Here is a 23,623-nt window from a genome sequence, read left to right as displayed (position 1 = left end):
GCACAGTGATTTATATATTTATCAGGAAGGATTGTTCAGTGGGACATTATCATGGTAACAAACATCTCACCTATTCGTTGCATTGATTGAGAGGCAGCATCATTCACATACAAACTAAAACAATTCTTCCAAGAAATTTAGAAATTGATTACCAAGTTTGGGTAGGATGCGGTCAGTTCAGTTGACATGATGCTGTCAAGTTCTTCTAATGAAAAATATGGTGCAAGAATAAATATGTGTAGTGTGTGGGATATGTACGTGTGTTTAAATGTGTTCAAGAATAAATTAGGGTAAACAGGCTAGTTGTAACCATGGTAACAACTATGCAGGCTAAATGTGTCAGGCTAGAATCGTGTTCAGGACGTTCTCAGTTGCTTCTCAAACTTACGCAATCAGATTCAGGCAGAAAAATGTGGCTGCACACTAGTCTGAGCAGCATTACATACTTTACACACAGATATACATATCATAGCAAAGTATATGGAGGACAGTATAAAAACACTGTAGTAAAGCTCTTCAAAAGTGTAAATTTAATGCAAATAAAATAATTGTGAAAAGTTAATTTAAGGACAGGGATCGACAGAATGCCATCATGATGAAGTGCTGTAAAATGGACTTGAGGATAACACTGAACAGTAGTTGAAGCACTGTGACTCTCCTAGACTGAAGGGAGATGAGCACCAGTTTACACTTTCCATAAGTTTACCCTTTCTCTTTGACATTGAGGAGCCAAACTCTCCTGTGGGCAGCCCTCCTCACTCCCCCCACGGCAATGGGTTAGACCGAGCTCCAACCCTGAGGAAAGAGCTCCCGGGCTCCTCTAGCACAGGGGAGGCCCCTTCTACCCCAAACCCCCGCAGCCCCACCCCAGGGAAATCCAAGGACCCTGCACAGGTAAGATAGATAGACTGTTAGGAATTATTCTGTATGCATTTTCCCTTTTTTTCTGATGTGTTACTGTAATTTTTAACATGTTTAATAAGATTTTCAGGCGTTTTCTGTAATAAAATTATGTCTATTCACTTTGTACCCTAAGGTTGTCCATTCCTGTTCCATGTTACGCCATCATTTATGGTGTTTCACTATGGGAATAAAAGCACTTCAAAACTGTACAACCCAAAATGCTTGAACAGTTACTAATCCCTGTCCTATTAAACTAAGTTGAGCAGCTACATGGATCACTGGCACAGATACCTGTGGCTGTAGGACTCAGACAAATTCCTCTATTATCATTAAGATCAGTCAAAAGCTGACAGTCTAATAAACGAGAACTTAATGGTCCCATGACAAATCAGCCATGTGTTTTATTTTTTATATCTGGTATGATTTCTCTACAGATGGATAAGTCCCAGTCACCACTGTCCAAGTCTGGCACCCCCTCCCCGTCCCACCGTGAGGCCCTAACCCCTGGAGCACCAGGAGCGCCTGGTCCCAGCACCTCCTGCCTTCGTCTAGTCAGCAAAGCAGCATCCAGTGCAGACCCCCTTGGTGAGACCGTTAAAAAAGCTTGAAAACAGATAGTTTTGATATTCTAACTGTTATAAACGTTTATTACATTTTTGTGTAACCACTGACTCAAAAAGTTCTTCAGCGTGACATCACTCAACATTTGACGTTTATCTCTTGGACCGAAGAACTCCTTGAATTGGCTGTCATGACCCTAATGGGATTTGCACCCAGCCTACCTCTTCCCCTCATACCATGTCCTCTTGCCCTGCTGTTTTTTTTCCAATATCCTCATTTGTTTATGTGATGACATCACTATTGCCTTGTGAGTTACTGATTTCTTGCCAAAATTTCATCCCCGAATAGAGCAAAACAAAACACAACAAACACGATTGACATTTTGAATATTTAAACAAGTGAGATCCCCCTGACTGTATCTGTTGCCTTTGTGCTCTTGAGCAGGGCTCTTAACTGCTACCTGCTACTGCTGTGACCAACAGCGAAAACTGCGGTTGTGCTTGACAGCTTTTTGGCCCAAAACTTAAAACTAATAAACTCTAATAAAAGAAAAAGCTTCTCAGCTCCTCTATGACGGTGCTTGTATGTTGTTTCCCCACTTTATTTCCATTCTTCAATCCGTCCCTCCTCTTCTCCTTCCCTCCCCAGCTCTCCGCAGTCCTATGTCTGTGCCCCCCGGTTCATACCCGGCTCATTTTGGCGTGGTGTCCCACGCAGGACTGAATGGGGAGCTTGCCAGCCCAGGAGGTTTCGGTGGGGCTCTGACTCTCTCCCCACAAATCAGCGCAGCAGCCAACGCCTACTCCCGGAGCCCCATGGTGAGTAAAGGCCAAATTATTCTTCCCTGTCAAGGTTTGATTTATAGTTGAGCATCAGATCTAACCCTCAGACTGTCATAGCACTGCTGAAATTTAGATGAATGTGTTCTGCATTATCAGGTAGTGTTGCACATTCATATCATACTCAAAGTTATGATGTCCAGCATCAGAAACAAAAACACAAAGCAGCCAAGTGGTCTAATTTACAGTCTCCTGGAGCCCACGTAGCGATGACATGTAGTTACATTTTTGTTGATGTGCATGTGAGCTGTCACGGGACTGTTGTGTAATGTAGCCTCAGCACGTAGCTCCCACAAGACTTCCACATAATTCAGCCGTAAGGCAGGATGTTCACTGCGGTGCCCCGTTCGCCACCCTGTCATCACGCTGGGGAATGGCAGTATGCTCACAACATCACATATCAGTGTCAGCACACTCACACACTACAGCTCAGTTTTCACAGTGCGGACTTGTGTTCTACTCTGATCGCCCCACTGTTTTAATTCTGCTTCATAGTAGAATGAGTCTGTCTTCATAGATTTGTTGTTACCAGTCACATGAAATTTGTTCCTGTTAGCTTTTTAAAAAAATAGATTCTGTTGAATTTATTTGCATAAGTTTTGTATTTACTCGCTACACCTCTTTTAATGATTCTGCCTTCAGGCTGATAAACAGTTGCTGCTTTTTTTTTTGTTTTGATTTTGTTTTGTCTTGTCAAGCCATTAATTGTGTCTCCGCTCTTTTGTCCCCACCAGGTGGCGTATGACTCTCGGTCTCACCTGAGGGCCCCAGGGCTGTCCTCTTCTCTGCCTGGTTCCTCCGGTGGCAAACCGTGAGTTTGTGTTTCTGCAGGCATCCAGTATGGGGATGAAATTTGAAAGCATATGATGCAATGTCCTCTATCTATAATACATTTTGGAATGAAACTGGGAGGTTATGTGAATTTGGCTGACAAATATTTAAAGCATTTTGCTACCACAAGTGTTGGCATATTTAGCTCTGTCATTTGCAATATATTCCACTGTTACACATGGCATTCAAATAGTTAATTTTCTTTTTTATTGATAGTAATTATTAATAAATGAAATATGTGAAAATAGAGCATTTTGGCCATTCAGTGCTGCACATTGACCCTAAACGCTGTAGATACTGTGGAAGTGTCCAGATCACTAACACACTTGCACACAGTCCACACAGGCTCTGCTGACTGAGAATATTGTGTTGTTTTTGTCATTTGTTGCAGAGCAGCAATTCATTCTTGCAGTGCTAATTCGAAATCATAAAACAGCCTTGGCTTCCAACCGCTCCGGTATTGATCGGCCATTAGCAATGCCACACTGACTCTGCCCTGTAACACAATCTGCCATTATGCATTCCCGCCCACAGCTACAGTGGACCAAGTAATTGCCAGAGTTTGGGCAAATATCACTAGAGTTGCAAGGCCATTAGGGTGTCGTCAGATTTCACGACTTTGCACTCTGACTTGTGTGTGGATGTATATTTACCTGTAGCTCCTCTGCTTTCACTTGCTCATTGATTGGTTGATTCTGTCTTGTCCTCTTCAGTCCTTCAATTTCCTTTGCAGTTCCTGTTCATCTAAACTCTTTATTTTTAGCTCTGGCTGTTCAGCTCTGAAATCTTTCTGTCCTCTTCTCTCTCTCTCTCTCTGTCCTCCACAGTGCCTACTCGTTCCACGTGAGCGCAGACGGCCAGATGCAGCCGGTGCCCTTTCCTCCTGACGCCCTGCTGGGCCCAGGTATCCCACGACACGCCCGTCAGATTCACAGCCTGAACCACGGAGAGGTGGTGTGCGCCGTCACCATCAGCACCTCGACACGCCACGTCTACACCGGAGGAAAGGGCTGCGTCAAGGTGTGGGACATCAGCCAGCCAGGAAGCAAGAGCCCCATGGCCCAGCTGGACTGTCTGGTGAGGCACGAGGAATGATATCAAACAGGCAAACACACAAGTGTTAAAAATAGAAATGGGTACATCGAGGAACATTCATATCAGGCAATGCAAAACAAACGTGTATGTTTCGTATATTCACTGAGCTGTTTTGTTTTTATTGCCTGTGTCATCTTTCCTCCCCAATTATGCAAACTGACATCAAAATGTCCACATTAATTTCCTTAATATGCCCAATCATGTTACCATCTGTCCCATCAGCACAGTTTTCCCCTCATCCACGTTAAGTGTACGCTAACTGTGTTTTCTTCTTGTCCAATCAGAACAGAGATAATTACATCCGCTCCTGTAAAATCCTCCCCGACGGGCGAACCTTGATTGTTGGTGGTGAGGCCAGCACACTGTCGATCTGGGATTTGGCCACGCCCACCCCTCGCATCAAGGCGGAGCTGACGTCGTCTGCTCCCGCCTGCTACGCTCTGGCCATCTCCCCAGACAACAAGGTCTGCTTCTCCTGCTGCAGCGACGGCAACATCGTGGTCTGGGACCTTCATAACCAGACTCTGGTCAGGTAAGAGGAGAGGAAAGAGAGGACACTGGAAGGAGAAAAAGTGCATAAAAAAAAGATTCTACAAATAGATTGTAGCCAGGGGAGAGCAGAGGGGAGAGGGAGTGAAAGGCTGGAGGATGTGGAAATATTTCAGTAACTTCTTGAGGAGAGATGAGGGATAGAGAGAAAAGGTGATAAAATATGTAAGAGGGAGGGAGGGAAAATCGTTGCAGTCTGGGATTTCCTCAGCTAAGGTAAAGGTGTGTGGGGGGAGGTGAACCAGCCTAAGGAGATATGGGTCAGATGAAGCATCTAAATTCTGGCTAGGTAGGAGAAAGTGGAATTGAGGCAGATGAAGAGGAAATACTGTGGTAAGCAAAGGAGGAAGAGGAGAGACAGGAAAATTAGGTGTAGGTGGGGTGAAGGCAGTAGATGCTACAGGGAGGGAAGGATTCAAATATATTTGTTCTGACACCTCCAGGAGAAAAAAAGAAGCAAAGAAACACACAGGATGCAGAGTCTGTAGAGTGTTTGTGCGTCTCCTCCCTGCAGGCAGTTCCAGGGCCACACAGACGGGGCGAGCTGCATCGACATCTCCAACGACGGCACCAAACTGTGGACGGGAGGGCTGGACAACACTGTCCGCTGCTGGGACCTCCGGGAGGGACGCCAGCTTCAGCAACACGACTTCACCTCGCAGGTAAAAATACACACTTACACTCTCAGGTATACAGCTCAACACATGCACAAACTGCAGCGGGAACAGGTACAACAGGGCTGCAACTGATGATTATGTTCGCGATTAATCCTTTGAAGCTATAAATTGTCTCAAAATGCTCATCACATTTCCCAGAGCCCAAAGTGACGTCTTCAGATTACTTCTTTTGTCCAACCAACAGTCCAAAACCCATAAATGACCAAAAAAAGCAGCAAATCCTCACGTTTAAGAAGACAATTTGGCTTGAAAAGTGACTGAATCAATGAATCTGTTGTCAAACATTAGGAGGTTAATTTTCTTTCAAATGACTCATTTATCAACCAATCATTGCAGCTCTATTGACGCGCCTGCATCACACGTATCATAAACGGTGCGTATGTCTCACGCACATACAGGTGCAGCACATTACAGGGTCGCCACAGTGTATCTACACAGATCTCACCTCATTAATTTAACACATCGACAAACACCAACGTGATTTCACCTCACAGGCGTCCTCTCAAACACACACTGCCTCTCTCGTTCACTCCTCGCCGTCAGAGCACAGCTACAGAGTTGACCACTGTTTCGATCCGGCGTGTAATGACTTTCTTCGCCACTTTCCCCCTCTTTCTCTCTTTCCTTACCAATCTATTAACTCACTCTATATTAACCTCTATCCATTCTTTCATTTTTTTACTTACTTCCATCATCTTTCCTCCTTTTTGTTCTCACTCATCATCTTTATCTCGATATGCTTCGTTCCGTCATTCCTACTGAATTCCTTCATCTGTCCTCCTTACTTCCCTCCATTGTTCTCCTTCTCTCATCGACCTTATCTCCTTTCCTCCCTCATCCCCCATTCCCCATTTTTGTTTTCATTTCTGCACCATTTATCTTCTGCTCTCCCCTCCTCTGTGTTCTTCCCCTCTCCGTTTTACTTCCACTCCTTCCTCTTTGATTCCATTCCTCCCCCTCTTCGTCTCCCAGATCTTCTCCCTGGGCTACTGTCCGACAGGCGAGTGGCTGGCTGTGGGAATGGAGAGCAGTAACGTGGAAGTCCTGCACGTCTCCAAACCTGACAAGTACCAGCTGCACCTGCACGAGAGCTGCGTTCTCTCCCTCAAGTTCGCCTACTGCGGTACGGACACGTGCACACAACAACTTGGGCTGGTTTCAGCGCATTTCACCACTCACTACACACACATTATGCAGTTAATAAACAGTCGTTGTGCCTCAAATCTCCCCCTTTTTTTCTTTTGTTTAACACGCAGCACTCTCTTGTGTTATTTCAGGCAAGTGGTTCGTGAGCACAGGAAAAGACAATCTGTTGAATGCATGGAGGACACCATATGGAGCCAGTATTTTCCAGGTGAGAGTTGAGCGCGTCGTTTCTGAGGATGTTTATGCTCTCTGTATACACATATTCAAGCCTGTGTATAAATATATGTGTGTGCATGTGTATCTGTATTTGGGGCTGCAGAGTCATCTGTTAGTCAGTGTGGATAGTGTTGTTGAAGCTATCTCTGCTTCCTGTTCTGGTATGCACGCACACACAAACACACACTCACGCACACAGTGAGCCCTGGAGGCGAAAGAGAGAAAAGAGATGAGGGAGTTCAGAGGGAGAAAGCGAACGATAAACAGTTTTTTATTTTTTTATTCCAGGTTTGTTGATCCATAGTGACTTGCAGAGGTTTATCAGAGAGTGCAGGCTGCCAAACACGCACGAACAAACACACAGACACACACAGACACACACACACACACACACACTCACAAAACACAAAACAAATGTAATAATTCCTCCGCGTTCACTCACTCCATTTGAGGAAATGTTGAAACATGAATATGCAGGGGTGCAATATTTTTAGCTGAGCTAGTTCATCTGGGTGTGAATGAAACTAGCATGGTACATTTAAGGTGAGTGGTGTTTTGTGTGTGTGTGTCTGTGTGTGTGTGCCTGTGTGTCATATTTCTGTAAGCGACAGTGGGCAGCAGGTTTGGCGGCTCCTGTCTCTTTCCCTGTGGACTGAAAGGAGAATGTTGGCTATCTGCTTTGTTATCCAAATGCCAAACGTTTCCCCTGCCAAGCAGCTCCCTCCTGTCACCGTGTTATACAGAGCTGCTTTCTCTCTCTCCTCTTCCTCCTCCCGGGTTTGTCACTGTCCTCTTCGGCCTCCGTCTCCTTTCTTGCTTTCGTCCCTCCCTTGTTTCTCTGTTTGGTGTTGTCCTTTTTTCTCCCTCTCTGTGCTTAACCATTTTTGTCTTTCTCTAACACTCTGTAGCACTACTCTAACACTACTTTTTTCTCTGTTCCTGTTTCTTGGTTTGCAGATACTGTGTGTGTGTGTTTTACAGCCAAAAGAGCTGATTTGTTGATTTTGTAATTTCACCCTCAGTTATGATGCAAAATATGTGGACATATGATGCAAGCCTTGCGTAAAGAGGACAGAGTTGCCAAGTTTGTCTGTGTCTGCCTGCGTCAGTGGCCAGGATGCATCACCTCGCATCACAGGGCCAAATAACAGCTGACGTTGTGTGTTTTTTTCAGTTGTTTCTTTCCACAAAGTCAGGTTTGTTACCGAGACACTTAGTGCTTAGATGATTCGTGGTGTTTGTAATGCTCACGGGTGTTCATGTAATCTGCAACAGTCAATCACTGTTCAACCAAAAGTGCCAAATCTTCTTCAGTTTCAGTTTGTGTCTCATGTGGGAGAAAAAGAATCTGATGGCATGTTGGTTAGATAAATTACTAATCAATTATGTAGCAAGTGAGCCATCATAAGCCATCATGGCACGATGGACAGCAAACATTCAAGCAAATTAGAATAAAGAGGTTTCTTTTTGGAACACAGATGTGATACCAGAAGAGGTTTTTCCTCTCCTCAAATGTAAACATTGTTCTTTTAAGTTAGAGTAATTGGTGAAGAGGAGAAGCTCCCTGTGTAGACAGCAGTATGAACGCAGTCTGTCTTCTTTAGATTTTTTGTTTGTTGTAATTTAAATTGAGGCTTTCCTGATGGTCCCCGGTAGTGTTTGGTTTGATTTAATGAAAAGAATCTAATATGTTCATAAAAATACAACATCACAAACTCATCAGGGGTGGAACAATGAGGTGCACTTATTCCCAGCGTCGTCCCTGATGTTAGTACAGTTGATTACGGCTGCAACTAATGATCATTTGAATGTTCTGATTTAATCTGGTGGCCAATTCCTCAAGTAATCAATTCATCGTTTGGTCCATAAATTGACGGAAAATAGCAAAAAATGTGGAACACTTTCTTTGCCAAGATGACATTTTGAAACATCTTTGTTTTGTCCAAAACCCAAAGAGATTCAGTTGACTGTCATAGAGGAGTAAAGACACCAGGAAATATTCACCTTTAAGAAGCTGGAATCAGATCATTTGAATATTTTATACTAAAAACTGACCAGAAACGTTTAATTTGAAAAAAGAAATCAGTTGATTGATTATTTGACTAATTCTTGCAGCTAAACAGTTCATCATTACAAAGACTTCAGAGACTTCTGAAGAAATGTTTTCTGAGGAACAAGAGAAAAAACAATGGATAACATTTTAATCAGAACGCAGTTAATATGGGAAGTATCACAGACACACAGAGAACCACTTAATAAACACTGTAACATGAGAGGATGTTAAGTCTCTGAGTATCAGGTCAAGTCTTCCTCCATGTCCCCTTTGTTTTCATATCTCTCAGTCCCACTTCATCTCTGGCTCGTCCAAACTCACCAGTGGCTTCATGACTGACAGCCCTGCTGTGCCTGTAGCAGGGAGCGAGGGAGGGAGGGAGGGAGGGAGGAGGAGGGGTCGTCGTGAGAGTTGTGGACGGAGCAAAAAGGGGAGCCTAAGAAGATGGAGTGGGAGGAGGTGGAGGAGGAGAGTCTGTGAAGTAAGAAAGGAAGATAAATGATGATAGAGCAGTGGGAGGCAGAGGGGGGTGGAGGTGGACGGGGAGTAGAAAGAGCTTTAGATCATCTAAAGCCAGGTGCCCAGGTCTGGCTCTCAGACACAGAGGAGAAGAAAGAGGAGGAAGGAGAGGATTGTACATTTTGCCAGTTCATGCAGACGAGCAGACCTGTGCTGCTTGTGACGCTTAAACCTGCAGTTAATGAGGCTGCATCTCTCCAGAGGGGGGAGGAAAAAAAAAAAAAAAGGAGAGCGAGTGCAGCGTGTCTCACAGCGAAGCAGACGAGTGAGTCAGCATCCTGGAGCTGTGGAGAGTCTGTTTGGAAATAATTGCCGACTGTTTTTGAAATGCAAATATGTCTTGTATGATGGAGTATTAAGTGATGAGTCATATCTTTTCTAACATCTTTCTCTTTGTGTTTGTGTCCCTCCATCTGTCCCCATCCATCTATCATCACACCTCTCCCTCCGTCTCTCCCTCCTGGGTTTGTCTCTCGCTCCGCTCGCTCGCTCGCAGTCCAAGGAGTCCTCGTCCGTGCTGAGCTGCGACGTTTCCCCGGACGACAAGTACATAGTGACAGGCTCCGGGGACAAGAAGGCCACGGTGTACGAGGTGGTGTACTGAGGGCCGGGACGAGATGGGAAGAGACAGGACGGAGATTTTTGGGGTGTTTTTTTTTTTTCTTTTCTTTTTTTGTTTCGCAGGATGGGGGAGGGCGACCAGTCGGCCTGCCAACCGCTCCTGATCCTCATTACATCAGCAACAACAGCACCTCCGTCTCAGTACTCCTGACCCTCACCCCTAATACATCACCCCCTCTCCCCCTTTTTTTGCTGTGATATAAGCTACCATGGAGGCTCCCAAATGCCCCCCCCCCTCCACTCTCAGCCCAAGGATGAGGCATGATAGCAGCGAGAGAGAGAGAAAGGAAAGCAGCGAGATAAGAAGGACAAAGGAAAAAGGGCGGTGGAGCATAAAGATAAAGTCAGGAAGCGAAAAGAGGGAAAGACAAGAAGGAGGAGAGAAAGCGAGAAGGAAGAGAAATGACAGGGAGGAAGAGGAGGAGGGAGAGGGGGAGGTGGAGGGTGGCAGGGTAATTAGGGCTGTTTCCTGATTAAGAGCTCAGTGGAAGGGAGGCCCCCAGAGGAGGCGCGGAGCGGCACTGTGGGAGCGCCAGCCAGGAGCACTGATACCACACAATCGATTCATTAGCCAGACAGTGGAAGCCTTAATGAGGCTGACGCCGCAGCTCGCTCTCCCCAGCGAGAGGTGTCAGGAGCTGGGGAACGATGACGCTCCGAGATGGAGGGGGGCCGCCTCAGATATCCTCACACACTGACATGAAACGCAGACCCGCTCACAAACACTCCGCTACACACACAAGGCACACGTCATCGGGCGAGAGTACACACACACACACACACACACATTCACGGATACACCCCCTTGAGGTAATCCTATGAAGACAGAAACACACACACACACAACACACAGAGCACCCAATTAAACATTCATCGCAGCGCTCCCCGTCTCACTGCTTAATATCTATTTTATTTTGGTCTGACAAAGGCAGCGTCTAATGAGCAGCCGAGTCAATGGGATTCTCCCAGGGCCCACAGACACAAACAGAGAACATCAGCCGAGCTGTTCCCTCTAATTCCTCTGGATTGTTCTCCTGACACCGGGCGCTGCACTCACTCTCATTAAAGGCACTGTCAGCTAGATGAAGTAGCAGCACGCCAACTTCACTGTAAGGCAGACAAGAGGGCAAATTAACACCACCCGATTACGCCGCCATCAGCAGCCGACTAAGCAGCGACTTATCCGAATCCTTTCAAATTTTATGCAACCGGTTGCTGTTTTCATTTGCAAAGCAGATGAGATTACATGTTTATCGGAGTCATTATCTCCGTCTCTGCCTGCCTGCTGATGTGCTAGTGTTCTCTGGCTAAATCTTGTTCGGTAAGCTATTGATTGCTGTTAATTGAGATGTTAAACACCTTAAAGGAAAAGTTTGACGTTTTGGGATTAAAACTCATCAGCCCTCTTGTTGATGTTTAGATTAGAAGATTGATTCCAGTCTATTCTTTGTAGGTTGAGTATGAAGCTACCAGCAGCAGCATGCTAACCCAGCTCAACATAAAGACTGAAAAGAGGCAAACGGTAACAAAATCAACCAACCAGCACAGTGGAAGTTTACCAGTTAGTCAGTTATATCTTGTTTGTTTATTCTACTTGATCTCCCTATAGACAACACAGTTAGGTTCAGACCCCAAAACTACTTGGTTAGGTTTAGGAAAAGATAATGGTTTTAGTTACAGTGAGTTCCGCAAGCAAAATTTTAGTATTTAGTAAAAAGGGTTAGGGTTAGACTGTCATTTCCAGTCTTTATGCTAAGCGAAACTTACCGGCAGCTGGCTGTTGCTCTCTTTACTCCACCAAGGTAAGAGTGGAATCCTCCTTCTCATCTAACTTTTAGCAGAACGGGAAAAAGCTTTCCAGTTTTTTTCCAAAATGTCAAACCCTTTTCCTTCAAACCAGATTCTTACTTTTTCGATTCTCCTTGTATCATATCCCAAAACCAGCAGGCAAACTGTGTATCAGAGCGCTCTGCTTCTATAGAACATGCGTCACCAATGTGTAGACTTACAAAAAAAAGGCACATTTCAAGCTTTTCTTTTATTACTCATTTATTTCAGTATTTTCTATGAATAGTGATTGCTCGTTTTATGTACTGATATGTTTATGTATTGGGGGTTTGCCCATGACTGCGTTTCGGGTTCAGGGGGATCAAACACAGAGGAAAATAAAGTGGAGCACAGACAGGGGATTATATTTTTGTTCTTTTAACTTTTTTTTTTATTTCAAAACTGTATTCTTTTTTTTTTTTTTTTAATCCTTGGTGATGGTGACAGGCAGAGGGCGTCCAACATCAGCACTCCCGTGTAAAGAAAAAGAAATCCTCTGTCTTCTGTTTGTTGTTTTTGTTTTTTATTCCCTTCATTTCAACTGTGCAAGTCAATGTGCTATAGTCTGTTTTCAGTCCTTTATCGTGCAACTGAGCTATGTCTCTGCTGAGTGTGTGGTCAGTGTACAGCGGACAACGGCTGCGACATGACGATACAGAATAAGCCATCGGCGAGGTCCCACTTTTTACTGCATGCAAACGCTCCACTCGCGCTGATAGAACAAGACAAATCATTCAACGGTGTAACAGCTGCAGTGTGACAGAGGGATGAATTTTACTTTACAGTATGCAAATTATGCTCCAGTTGTATAAACTTTTAGCAAGATGTGTCATGTTGGTCACTGCAGCACAGAAGAAATCATTCGGGACTCCGACAATGGCTACTGTACCAGCGAGGAGTCAGAGATCATCTGTACAGTTCAATGCCTTCGCCTGCCTCTTTCCCTTTCTGCCAGTCAGCCACAGGCAGACCTGAATAAGCTTGTATACTACTCAGAGCAATGCTGTATAATGGCTATGCATTCGGTGGTATAGTGTGAATATTTGGGACATTGTATTTGATACTCTTCTTCAGCTGTCAGTAGCGTCTCTCCCCCTCCTCTGCCTGTGCTTTCTCTGTTCCAACACTATAAAAAGTTTGTATTTCTGTTTTACAAGCCCATGTTTGGTTTCTCTTTTAAAAAGCCAAGGAACCTTACTTTTTTTTTTTTCTTTTTTAAATGCACCGTGTCTTATTCCCTCCTGATGCATTTCCAATGTGCTGTACATGAAATACTATGTGTGAAAAATAAACCAAACTTGTGTTCATCCTTTTCAGGTGTCTGCCGCGTGGATCTGTTTTAAATGCCCATATTTCTTCCTCAACACCCTTCATCCGCTCCCATGAGGAAATGAAAAATTCATATTTTCCCTCTTAGCTGTAGTGATACTTATCCACATAGATTATTTTGGTTGGAGATGCAGAGTATCGCAGATATCGGCTGTAGAGATGTCTGTCTTTGTTACACTTTAATTGAAGGACATGGTGGTCAGCTTGTCTTCACCGCCCCAGAAAAAAAAAAAGAACTTAACAGCAGCATCCCTTTCCTCATGGACGAGAGGCTCGCACTTAAGACATGTTGGGATGTAAACATTAATGGCTGGATCTGTGACCTGTGGCCCTGATAACGCTTTGAAAACTAAACAGGTTTTGTTTTTGTTTTTGTCGCCATTGCTAAAATGTATGGAAACACATTTTTGGGCAAAGCCAGTCTACTTGTGCAACCATCCATGTATAATTAATGGAAGAAGCAGTGGGACTTTGACCTTTGTGATGAAAGGCCTCCTAAAAACTGCAAGAGAAAAACACTAGCAACGCGTCCTGGTGTGATCGGCCACGTGATGTGCGCTTCCATTTGTGCAAATAGTCCCTGCACGAGTTGGTGGAATAGCCAGGTCAGTAACTAGGTCATGATTTCTGGAAAGAGACTTTGACGTTTTTCCCAATGGATTCTTTGGCGCTTTGAGCACCACAAGCCGAGTGCAATCTAGTTCCATTTATATTCAAGAGAATGCGAACACCTCCAACACACTCCACATTGGATAGAGTATTAAAAAAGAGGCAAAATATGTATTTCCGATCTAAGGACAAACTGTCCCTTTAATTGCTTGGTTTAGAGCTGACCAGCTGGATTAAGCTTCCTGCAGTGTGACCAGGGTTGGAGGTCTTCTCGCCTCTTTACAGAAGTTGCAGAACATCAAATGAAGCCGAGATACTGGAGCTCATTTAAATACATCTCCATATGAGTAGAATTTTTAAAAGACGCTGACACGGTGGGCCTAAATTTAAAATACGTTAAAAAAATTAAATAAATAAACAAAATGGGTACCCCACACATCTTCAAAGGCTGTACCGTTTAATTGGCAGCTGGGATTCGCATTTGGAAACCTGCTACCTGCTGCATGGGACATTGTGGAGGAACTCGATGCAGCAGACTGACAAATGCCGGCGATGCGATCCTGCTAGAACATCGGCTACATCAGATATCGCAGAGCAGCTGTCTTTATTCACTCATTTGTTCTCTCTCTCTCTCTACTGCTCACACTAGACGGCATGTGCATGAAAGCACCAGTAGCCTTGAGGCTGTTCAGCGCGGTGATCACGAGTATTGACAGCAGGACTGTGCATTTTAAAAAGAGGTCAAGGGAAGAACAACTCAAAAGAAATGAAGCTAAGTGGTTTATCAGCCACCCGTACGCCAATAATCCTTCGCTCTGTGCTGCAGATAAATGCTCTACTTTCATTTTTTACTGATAGCTTCTCTCGTGGTTAAGGTTTTTTGTCTCAGCTGGACTGCCGCCACCACCACCACACACACACACACACACACACACACACACACACCCTCGCTCCCCGGTCATTATTGCTGTAATATTCCATTCCTCAGCTGACTGTACAGCAGATCACCTTTGTCTTGCCACACTACAAGCCAGCTCAGCACAAAAGCATCACTGCACAACCTGGCCTCATTTTACAGCGTCTCAGAATTCTAACCTGCTCATGTTGCGGGTTTTTTAATCCGGAGACACTTTCTTGTGTGTGTGAAGATGGAGATGTTGACTAGAGGACAAAGCTTTGTGCTCGTCGCACCCCCCACCCTGAAAGAAATGTTTCCATCACAGCAGAGTCGCATCCTTCCTTTTTAAAAAAAAAAAAAAAAAAAATCTAAAATATTTCTAAGACAATTTCTGGCAACTCCCAGTGAGCACACACACTGTTCTGGCGGTTGTGGTTTAAACAAATATCCAACAAATGCTTCTTTTGATTTTCTTCTCTTCCTCTTCAGTTTTAAAACATCCAAGTCAAACCTGGCAAGAACCTGATTAGGTTCTGTGGTTGAAAAACACCTTTTAAAACAGCCAGTAATGTGACAAAACAAACACACACACACACACACTCGGATCCTCACCAGCCATTCAGGAGTGTTTTCAATCTGTTTTTCCGGGAGTGAAGCTGCTCGTGAAAGACAACAACACACACACAATAAACTGCAGATCAGACAAAAACTCATCAGGTTTCTAAGTGACAGATACCATCCTTGTTTGCCTTTAGAGAACTTTATTTACATGTCCATATATAGCAAGGTTGAAGGTTCATTATGCAGTTGTGAAAATACCTGTCTGCCTATATGTGCCCTAACAAATACAATAAAAAAGAAACATTTAATGTTGAGCGTTAAGGATGACGATGATGTAGCAGAGGCTGCGTCCCCAGGCCCCGGGGAGTCTCTTCTGTGAGCTGTCTGACTTCAGTGTTCTGTCCTCTGTGTTGCGGTTTCCAGGCTGGTTTCCTCACAAACATCTCCAGAATAAGTCTGTCTCTGTTCTCTTATAAAAGAAAAACAAATCAAATAAAAAAGGAACAAAGACGCTGGAGAGAAACTGAGCCCTGTTCCGTTATGTCTGTACTGGAGACGATACAATCATGTTGCTGCTGAAACTTAACCTGGAGAAAGAAAATAGCTGGAACTTCACAGCACGCCATCCCGCCATCTGCTGCGCATCTGCTGCCCCGAGGAGCAGCCACGTGCTGCCGACTCAGCTGGACCGGACCGGGCCGATCCGGGCCAAGCTGACCCTGGCAGGGACCTTTTAACACAACACAGAATATGGACCGTATTTTTCCATCAAGAGTTTCCAGCCCTCGCCCGCCCCCCCGAAACCTTCCCAATCTCTCAAGTCGTCCTCCACTTGATGTGGTCCAACTGTCTGCCAAAAATTCAAAGGCTAAAAAAATATTTTTTTTCTTTTTTTCTTTTTTTTTTTGCTAATTTCTTGTTCACTACAGAGGTTTTATTTTGTTAAAAAAGGGAAAAAAAGGAACAAAAACAAAAGTTCTTTGGAGGAATCCACATTTGCGCAGCTCTAACCTAACCAGCGTTCTCAGAGCGTTAAAAACAGTTTGTTTTTTTCCAGAGATGTGACTTTGTGCCCCCTTGCTTCCCTTCACTCCCTCTCATTTCTTTCACAGACGTAAACAAAACAACAAAGTAGGAGTTGAGTGTCTCTTGTTTTCCATGCCACCGATGCTCTGTACAGTCACTGGCGCAGGAGGGAGCCTCGGCCCCGCCCCCTGATTATTAGTTGTTTTTTTTTTTGTTTGTTTTTTTTTAGCCAATCATAGTTCAGTAAATGACTTCGTAGACTGTGGCCTTCTTGTCTCCGGAGCCGGTGACGATGAACTGGTCGTCGGGGGAGATATCACAGCTGAGAACCGACGAAGACTCCTTCGACTGAACGGGGAGACAGAGAGGAAGACGTGTTGGCTATAGACACTTAATAGATCACCTTTTTGTATAAACAAAATGTAGAAATTCACATGTTCACAAGTTAAAGCTGATGTACTTGTATCTTAAAATAAACCACTAATATTCAAACACAATGATGGAAAGAGCCCATCACCATTTTTCAGTTTTTTTCTTTACCAGAAACAAAAGGAGAACAATGTGTTTAAAATCAGTGTGTTTGGCCTACCTGGAATATGCTGGATCCATAGGGTGTCCGCCACGCATTCAGGAGGTTATCTTTGCCCGTGCTCACGAACCATTTACCTACAGGAGGAAACACACAGAGCCGTCAACAGATAAAGCCTCCAGGGAGGTGAGATATAGAGGAGCCTGAGAGGAGGCGCCGCTTTTTGTAAAGAACGGGAAGAAACTGTTCCTGTATAATGAGAGAAGCAGGAGATTTGTTCTGCTTCCCCAGGTGTGTGTGTGTGTGTGTGTGTACGTACCACAGTAGGCGAACTTGAGGGAGAGAACGCAGCTCTCGTGCAGGTGCAGCTGGTACTTGTCAGGTTTGGAGACGTGCAGGACTTCCACGTTACTGCTCTCCATTCCCACAGCCAGCCACTCGCCTGTCGGACAGTAGCCCAGGGAGAAGATCTGGGAGACGAAGAGGGGGAGGAGAGGAAGAAACGAGAGGTTGAGAGCGAAGAAGCGTTAATGATCATCAGCAGCCTGTTAACACATTAACGCCTATCAGTCTGAGCATGTGTGATTTCTTACCTGCGAGGTGAAGTCGTGTTGCTGGAGCTGGCGTCCCTCCCGGAGGTCCCAGCAGCGGACAGTGTTGTCCAGCCCTCCAGTCCACAGTTTGGTGCCGTCGTTGGAGATGTCGATGCAGCTCGCCCCGTCTGTGTGGCCCTGGAACTGCCTGCAGGAAGGAGACGCACAAGAGCTTAACCTCTCTAATTTTTGCCCAAGTTTTATTTTTTGCGTGAAAGTCTTAACGATTTAGTATTCAATCTTTATTTGTCTCCCTGTTGAGCATTCAGAAGCAGTCAGTGAGTTTAAAGAGCACCTCTCAAGAGCAGACGCTACAATAAAAGACAAAAGTGAATAAAAAGACTTAAAAAGGAAAACATGATATAAAACAAAATCTCAAACTGCCTTTTCAATGTAAATAAATATTTAACAATAGTGTCTGGAAGAACACGTTAATGTGTTTTTAAGCAGATACATGACTCTTACTATTGGGACCCATTAATAGTGGCCGCTGTATAAACAGATAATGAGTCATAATACTGCAAAACGCAGCTGTAATAATATAAATACATGCCTTTATAGGAGAGGTTAAAGATGCCCTGTGTAGTCTTGGGAGATAAATTTTAATGTTAAGATTTATTTGCTTGCCTGAAAAGTTTTAAACCGTGTTCTAGGGAGCTTGTTTCCCTCTGAGGACAGCTCGTTAACTCAGTTTTGGAAAGACGTTCATCCGATGAATATTTCTCAGTTTGTATTATTACCTTCCCCACTTTGGAAATATTACCTTTCTGTGATTGAACTTATTTCTTTTCCCAAACCTACATGGTGCAGCTTTAAAAGAAGATAAAACTTCAAAGGACTACATTTCATTTTTATAATGACTTGATAAAAATGGGAGAAGAAAAAAGTGTCACCATCCATGTTTTAGCTCCAGCACTACACGTCACTATGTCACACATTTGCATAATTAATGCCTAAATCCACAATAAAGGTGATGCTAACTAGAAGCTGACAGCACAGGAAGCGGTACTGGCTCAGGCATGTGTGAGCTGACCAGCATTAAAATAATGGCAATCTGTTCTAGTAGTAATGCAAAGTAAAATTATGAACCTGAAAATGAGCACAATGTGTCTCCTCTCAAAAAAGAGACTGCTAGAAATATCAGCTGCATCTTCCCTCCTTAAAGTCGTCCTCTTTTATGTTCATCCTCCTCCACCGTTTGCTTCTCCTTCTCTCTACTTGATGACCGACAGTGGAGATTTCCAAAATTGCACTGTTCTTTCCGTCTCCCTGTGCAGCCATCTCTCTCTTCTCATTTACTACTCTATAATTTGTCCTTTTTCACTGTCTTCTCTTACTCCTCTCCTCCTTTCTTGTCACTTGAACATAATCCATCCATTTTCCCTGAATCCATCTACTAAAAACACGTCAACACGTGGCAGTCTCCTGCCGCTTTCCTCTCCTCTTACCTGACCAGAGTCTGGTTGTGAAGGTCCCAGACCACGATGTTGCCGTCGCTGCAGCAGGAGAAGCAGACCTTGTTGTCCGGGGAGATGGCCAGAGCATAGCAGGCGGGAGCGGACGACGTCAGCTCCGCCTTGATGCGAGGGGTGGGTGTGGCCAAATCCCAGATCGACAGCGTGCTGGCCTCACCGCCAACAATCAAGGTTCGCCCGTCGGAGAGCAGCTTGCAGGAGCGGATGTAGTTGTCCCTGTTCTGATATGGCACAATAAAAACAACAAATATGACCATTTATATACAGTAATATATGCTGCAGTGCTCTGTAATTGATTACAGGATACAAAGCTAAGTGTGCTGCTACAACAGGAAATAAAGATGCTGGAGGAGCTGGCTTTAGTGCCGCAACGCAAAGGTAATTCATCATCCAAAGTGTGTTTTTATGTGCAGAAAAACAAGAGCATCACTTGGTAGTAAAACACAACAAACTTTAAATACGAGTCTACAAACATCCATCTAAACGCTGTGGCTCACCAGACAGTCCAGCTGGGCCATGGGGCTCTTGCTTCCTGGCTGGCTGATGTCCCACACCTTGACGCAGCCCTTTCCTCCCGTGTAGACGTGGCGCGTCGAGGTGCTGATGGTGACGGCGCACACCACCTCTCCGTGGTTCAGGGTGTGAATCTGACGGGCGTGTCGTGGGATTCCCGGGCCCAGCAGGGCGTCAGGAGGAAAGGGCACCGGCTGCATCTGCCCATCTGCGCTCACGTGGAAAGAGTAGGCACTGTGGAGGAGAGAAATGGATGAATGAATGCGCTCGTAGTGGGAGAGGAGAGAGGGCAAACACGGCATTAAATGTGTCTCTTTGACGAGCACATGCCATCATCCTTTGTTGTTCTTCATAGATCAACAGAGTCCTTTTCAGAAACAAAGGCCAAGAAATAAAATATATACTTCAACTTGTGATTTCTGTCTTCCAGAAACACCTCATTTAACTGCTCGAGTCTGCTGAAGCTGCTTACTGATGGCTCAGAAATACACCCCCCGCCCCCCAAAAAAAACGTGAAGCAGAGCCAAGAATGGAAGTCTAATTTTTCAGGTGCCTTGAGGGGAAATACTTTCTTAAATATTATTTGATACCTGAACACAGACTGTTGATTTAATCAATGTTGCGCTGGTGCAAGTTTATTTCATTTTTTCCCCCTGCAACATCTGTCATAGTTCATCTTTTATGCTATTGTTGTAATTGAAATTTGAGAAGGACCTCAGAGCAGTTAATAGTGAACAGGTGAAGATTTCGGTGATAACAAAAAAGAGGAAACGTACGGTTTTCCAGAGGCAGCCGACTGCAGGCTGGCAGGCAGCCCAGGGACCCTCATATGTGGGTGTGGAGACTCATAGCCCACCTGAAGAAAAACAGGAGAGGAGAGGAGAGGAGAGGGTTCACTCATAAGAACAGATAATACAGAGACAATATCAGATAAAAGATCAGAATAAAATGAGATCATATAAAAACAAATAGATTCTTCAAGAGCCAAGGTCATAGATTGTTACGATTAAGGACAATACAGCTGCTCTCCCTCTCACATATTTTCCGTACATACTCCATCTCTCCTCCTGCCCTCTCTGACGGGGTTACATGCTGACGTATTACACATGACAGTGACACTGGAAAGACAGATTATACGCCGAGCGGCTGGCTCACCACAGGGGACCGTCCGTAGCCTGCGGCAGCTGCCGCCGCTGCAGCTGCAGCGCCGTTCATCTGGGGGGAGACCAAGTGGAGGCCGGCGCCGTAGCCCGCCGCCCCGGGTAGGTCCCCGTTCACCCCTGGAGGCGGAAGGCCGAAAGCCCCCGGGGGGTAGGCTCCCTGCACCGCCAGGGGATTTCTTAGACCCAGAGCTGGAGGAACAGACAAGAAAGAACTCATTTATTTTAAAAGAAGAAACTATTAATTTAAACTCGAGAGAGTTTCATCTTTTCATTTTAGCATAGAACAGAATCTGCTCCACATTCTATTAAGGTGACTCCCTCTGCAGAGCCTCTCAGCGTGAGAGACAGATGTGACTGACAGGCTGTGAACAAGCTGCCGCCTGCCATACAAAAGGCAGGACATCACACACTGCAGCACTGGACCACTACTGACCCCTGCTGGCCACCGCACCATCCTGCAGCGAGACAGTGTGTGGCTCTGTGTGTGTGTGTGTGTGTGTGTGTGTGTGTGTGTTCCCGTAATCATCCTCTACATCCTCTTGCTATGCATGTAGCTGCATCTACGAGCATATGCATACATAATGTGTACATCCGTGTGTGTGTGTGTGCGTGTGAAAGCAGAGCGGAGGATAACAGGTGATGTGAGGAAAAAGAAAAAAAAAAGAAAAGAAAGATACAGTGGAATAGATGGAGGCTCATTATGAAGCAGCTCACAGTCACAGTCCATCACCTCTCCTAATCTTTCCATTTAAAAAGTGAGGGGCGCTGAATATTTTTGCCCACAGCTGCTTATTAAGTCCAGATGGTGGTGGGTGGTGGGGAGCTGGCTGACACCCATACCAACTACTGTGGCCCAATGTTTATAGAATCGCTACATATAACAAAGCGAGTACAGGCTTAAAACATGTCTGCGTAAAGGGATGGAGATGTTTGTCGATTGGTCTCCTGAGCAACTTGGAAATATTCTTTCCTTAGACAATGAAAGTACAGACGATGTGTTCTTTGGGTGTTGGGATGTCCTTACCGAGGTCAACACCAGGCTTGCCAGGGACAGGTCTGAACTGTGGAGGTCCGCTGGGTCCCGGAGTGTTGGACTCTTGAGACATGGGTGTCCCTGGCTTCATGCCCGGAGTGCTGGACTTCTCCCTCTGGAAGAGCGGAGAGGTGTTAAAAAAAAATAAAGACGGAAAAGAAATTTAAAAAAGAATGAAAGGGAAATAAACTAGCTGCCTTTAGACTTAGATATTTGGAGGGAAAAACAATTTATAAGTGAAAGATGGAGCCAGCAAGAAGAAGAAAAATGCAAAAGGAGACGAAAAAGCAGACAGAAAAAAAAAAGAGGATGACAGGATGACTGAGGGCAGTCGGGACCTGAGGAGCGCTGAGGGATGTCAGCAGCCCAGACTGACTGTGTGGGATGTTGAATATACAGCATAATAACTCCGAGACGAACTATTGACCCGAACAAAGCAGCAAGAATACAGCGTGTGCTGACAGCGTGGAAACACTGATGTCCAATACTGCAAAAACCATTCAAATATTTGTCTTTATGTCTCTGTGTGGTCCACGTGAGCTCATACAGATGTGTCCGTCTACCTGCGGAGGCTCTTTGCCACGAGACGGGGAGGCAGCGCTGCTGGAGGAGGCCAGGGAGGTGGGGCTGGCCTGTGGGGGGCCCTCCTTACGGGACGGGGGCATCTTGTCCAGGCCGTTCTCCCTGGACGAGTAGGACTGCACGCTGCGGGGGGACGACGGGTCCTGGATTCAAAACACATAAAACTTTATTAGGGGACCGTAAGAAGTTATGGTGATGTGTTAAAGCATTCTACAGTGTTTGAAGGACACAGAACAGCTGGAAATCAGCAGCTCATGCCGTTTACCTCTTTTCTTAGCCATGCTGATTTTTTGCTGATGTCATATGAATACTGAAGCCGGTTTTGTTTGCTAGTATTCCCCACATTTACACTCTGCATTAAGAAATCACTTCTAATGTGTTTCCACTTGAAGTAAATACAGCCAGATCTTTGTCTGAAGTTAATTTGAGATGATTGCATTCCTGCTTAAAAGCAACAAAATGTGACTTCTTTAACAAACAGGCAAAGATAGTTGATCATTAAGTCTCATCTCGACTGTTAAATACTGATGCTATGGGTTGGCAGCTTGGATCGGAAAGTCCATCTTTCTACAGGAAGTATTTTTGTTGCCTTAATTAAACCAATTGCCTTTTTTTCCTTCGCTCCACACTATTTTGTCCAAAACAAGCTTTCCCACGGCAGCCGTACCTGCGATGAGGAGCCTCTGTGTGATCAGGGCGTAACTCAGTCTGACAAAGCCTCACATCAGCTTTCTGAGCATTACTGCACACAACAAGGACTGTGGATTTAGTCATCCATCACTAACTCTGAAGGCAAATTAACGACGAGAAGATGGCAAAAAAAAACTCTGTCATGCCTCACAAAGGCACCTGACACTTGTTTTCAAAGCAGAAAAACTGCGACCCTGTCCTTTAACTGCTACCTGCTGTGCTTCTTTTACAGGTTGGGAGATGTGGTTCTTTTCACTTTGCATGTTGAGATAATCAAATAAATAAACATTGTGTGTATGCATATATATACAAAAAAATACAAAGTTTGAAAATTAAGTATCTCGTCTTTGTGCTGTATTCAATTGAATGTAGGTTGAAAAGTATTTCCAGGCCACTGCATTCTTTTTAGGTTTACGGTCTACACAGCAGAACAGAACAGAACATAAAGTAAATCACTTCCAGGCACCAGAGTTTCGAGAACAAGACCCACCAAACACTGCAGAGTGAAAGCGTTTAGGAAGTGGGTTTAGCCTCAGTTACTATTGTCTTATGCACAGAAGAAACAATTTTAAGGAAAACTGTAGCAATGGAGCCGATTAGTTTTTGACTTTTGTCTGCACTCATTAAAACATCAGAAGTCACACCTACAGAGCTGCACGTGTTTGTGCGTGTGTGTACACGTGTACTTCATGGTGGATGCTGTGGAATAAGGGCAGGCAGAGGTGGATGGGAGGGGGGGTTATTACTGTTATTATCATTATTCAGATTGTCCTGCCGGGTGTGTT

At 44.8% G+C, this 23,623-nt stretch overlaps 2 protein-coding genes across 13 annotated transcripts in view; one reads left to right on the top strand and one right to left on the bottom strand.

Moving 5' to 3' along the window:
* tle2b (TLE family member 2, transcriptional corepressor b) overlaps positions 1–13,149 on the top strand; it is an 88,691-nt gene extending 75,542 nt beyond the window's left edge. For all 9 annotated transcript variants that reach the window (XM_037114670.1, XM_037114672.1, XM_037114669.1 and 6 more), the window contains 10 exons: positions 727–894; positions 1,338–1,488; positions 2,113–2,282; positions 3,038–3,114; positions 3,962–4,211; positions 4,514–4,761; positions 5,293–5,440; positions 6,428–6,578; positions 6,733–6,809; positions 9,886–13,149. In XM_037114670.1, the coding sequence (XP_036970565.1) occupies positions 727–894; positions 1,338–1,488; positions 2,113–2,282; positions 3,038–3,114; positions 3,962–4,211; positions 4,514–4,761; positions 5,293–5,440; positions 6,428–6,578; positions 6,733–6,809; positions 9,886–9,993 (1,548 nt within the window). In that variant the 3' untranslated portion in view covers positions 9,994–13,149. The remainder of the gene's footprint in view (positions 1–726; positions 895–1,337; positions 1,489–2,112; positions 2,283–3,037; positions 3,115–3,961; positions 4,212–4,513; positions 4,762–5,292; positions 5,441–6,427; positions 6,579–6,732; positions 6,810–9,885) is intronic.
* Positions 13,150–15,417: 2,268 nt separating this feature from the next.
* tle2a (TLE family member 2, transcriptional corepressor a) overlaps positions 15,418–23,623 on the bottom strand; it is a 45,235-nt gene continuing 37,029 nt past the window's right edge. For all 4 annotated transcript variants that reach the window (XM_037115290.1, XM_037115289.1, XM_037115291.1 and 1 more), the window contains exons 11-20: positions 22,130–22,291; positions 21,558–21,681; positions 20,526–20,722; positions 20,147–20,226; positions 19,355–19,604; positions 18,831–19,078; positions 17,383–17,530; positions 17,109–17,259; positions 16,850–16,926; positions 15,418–16,608 (exon numbers count right to left, since the gene is read on the bottom strand). In XM_037115290.1, coding sequence (XP_036971185.1) covers positions 16,501–16,608; positions 16,850–16,926; positions 17,109–17,259; positions 17,383–17,530; positions 18,831–19,078; positions 19,355–19,604; positions 20,147–20,226; positions 20,526–20,722; positions 21,558–21,681; positions 22,130–22,291 — 1,545 coding nt within the window. In that variant the 3' untranslated portion in view covers positions 15,418–16,500. The remainder of the gene's footprint in view (positions 16,609–16,849; positions 16,927–17,108; positions 17,260–17,382; positions 17,531–18,830; positions 19,079–19,354; positions 19,605–20,146; positions 20,227–20,525; positions 20,723–21,557; positions 21,682–22,129; positions 22,292–23,623) is intronic.

Source organism: Acanthopagrus latus, chromosome 11, assembly GCF_904848185.1.
Source record: "Acanthopagrus latus isolate v.2019 chromosome 11, fAcaLat1.1, whole genome shotgun sequence".
Lineage (NCBI taxonomy): Eukaryota > Metazoa > Chordata > Actinopteri > Spariformes > Sparidae > Acanthopagrus > Acanthopagrus latus.
This window is presented reverse-complemented; position numbering and strand designations above follow the sequence as displayed.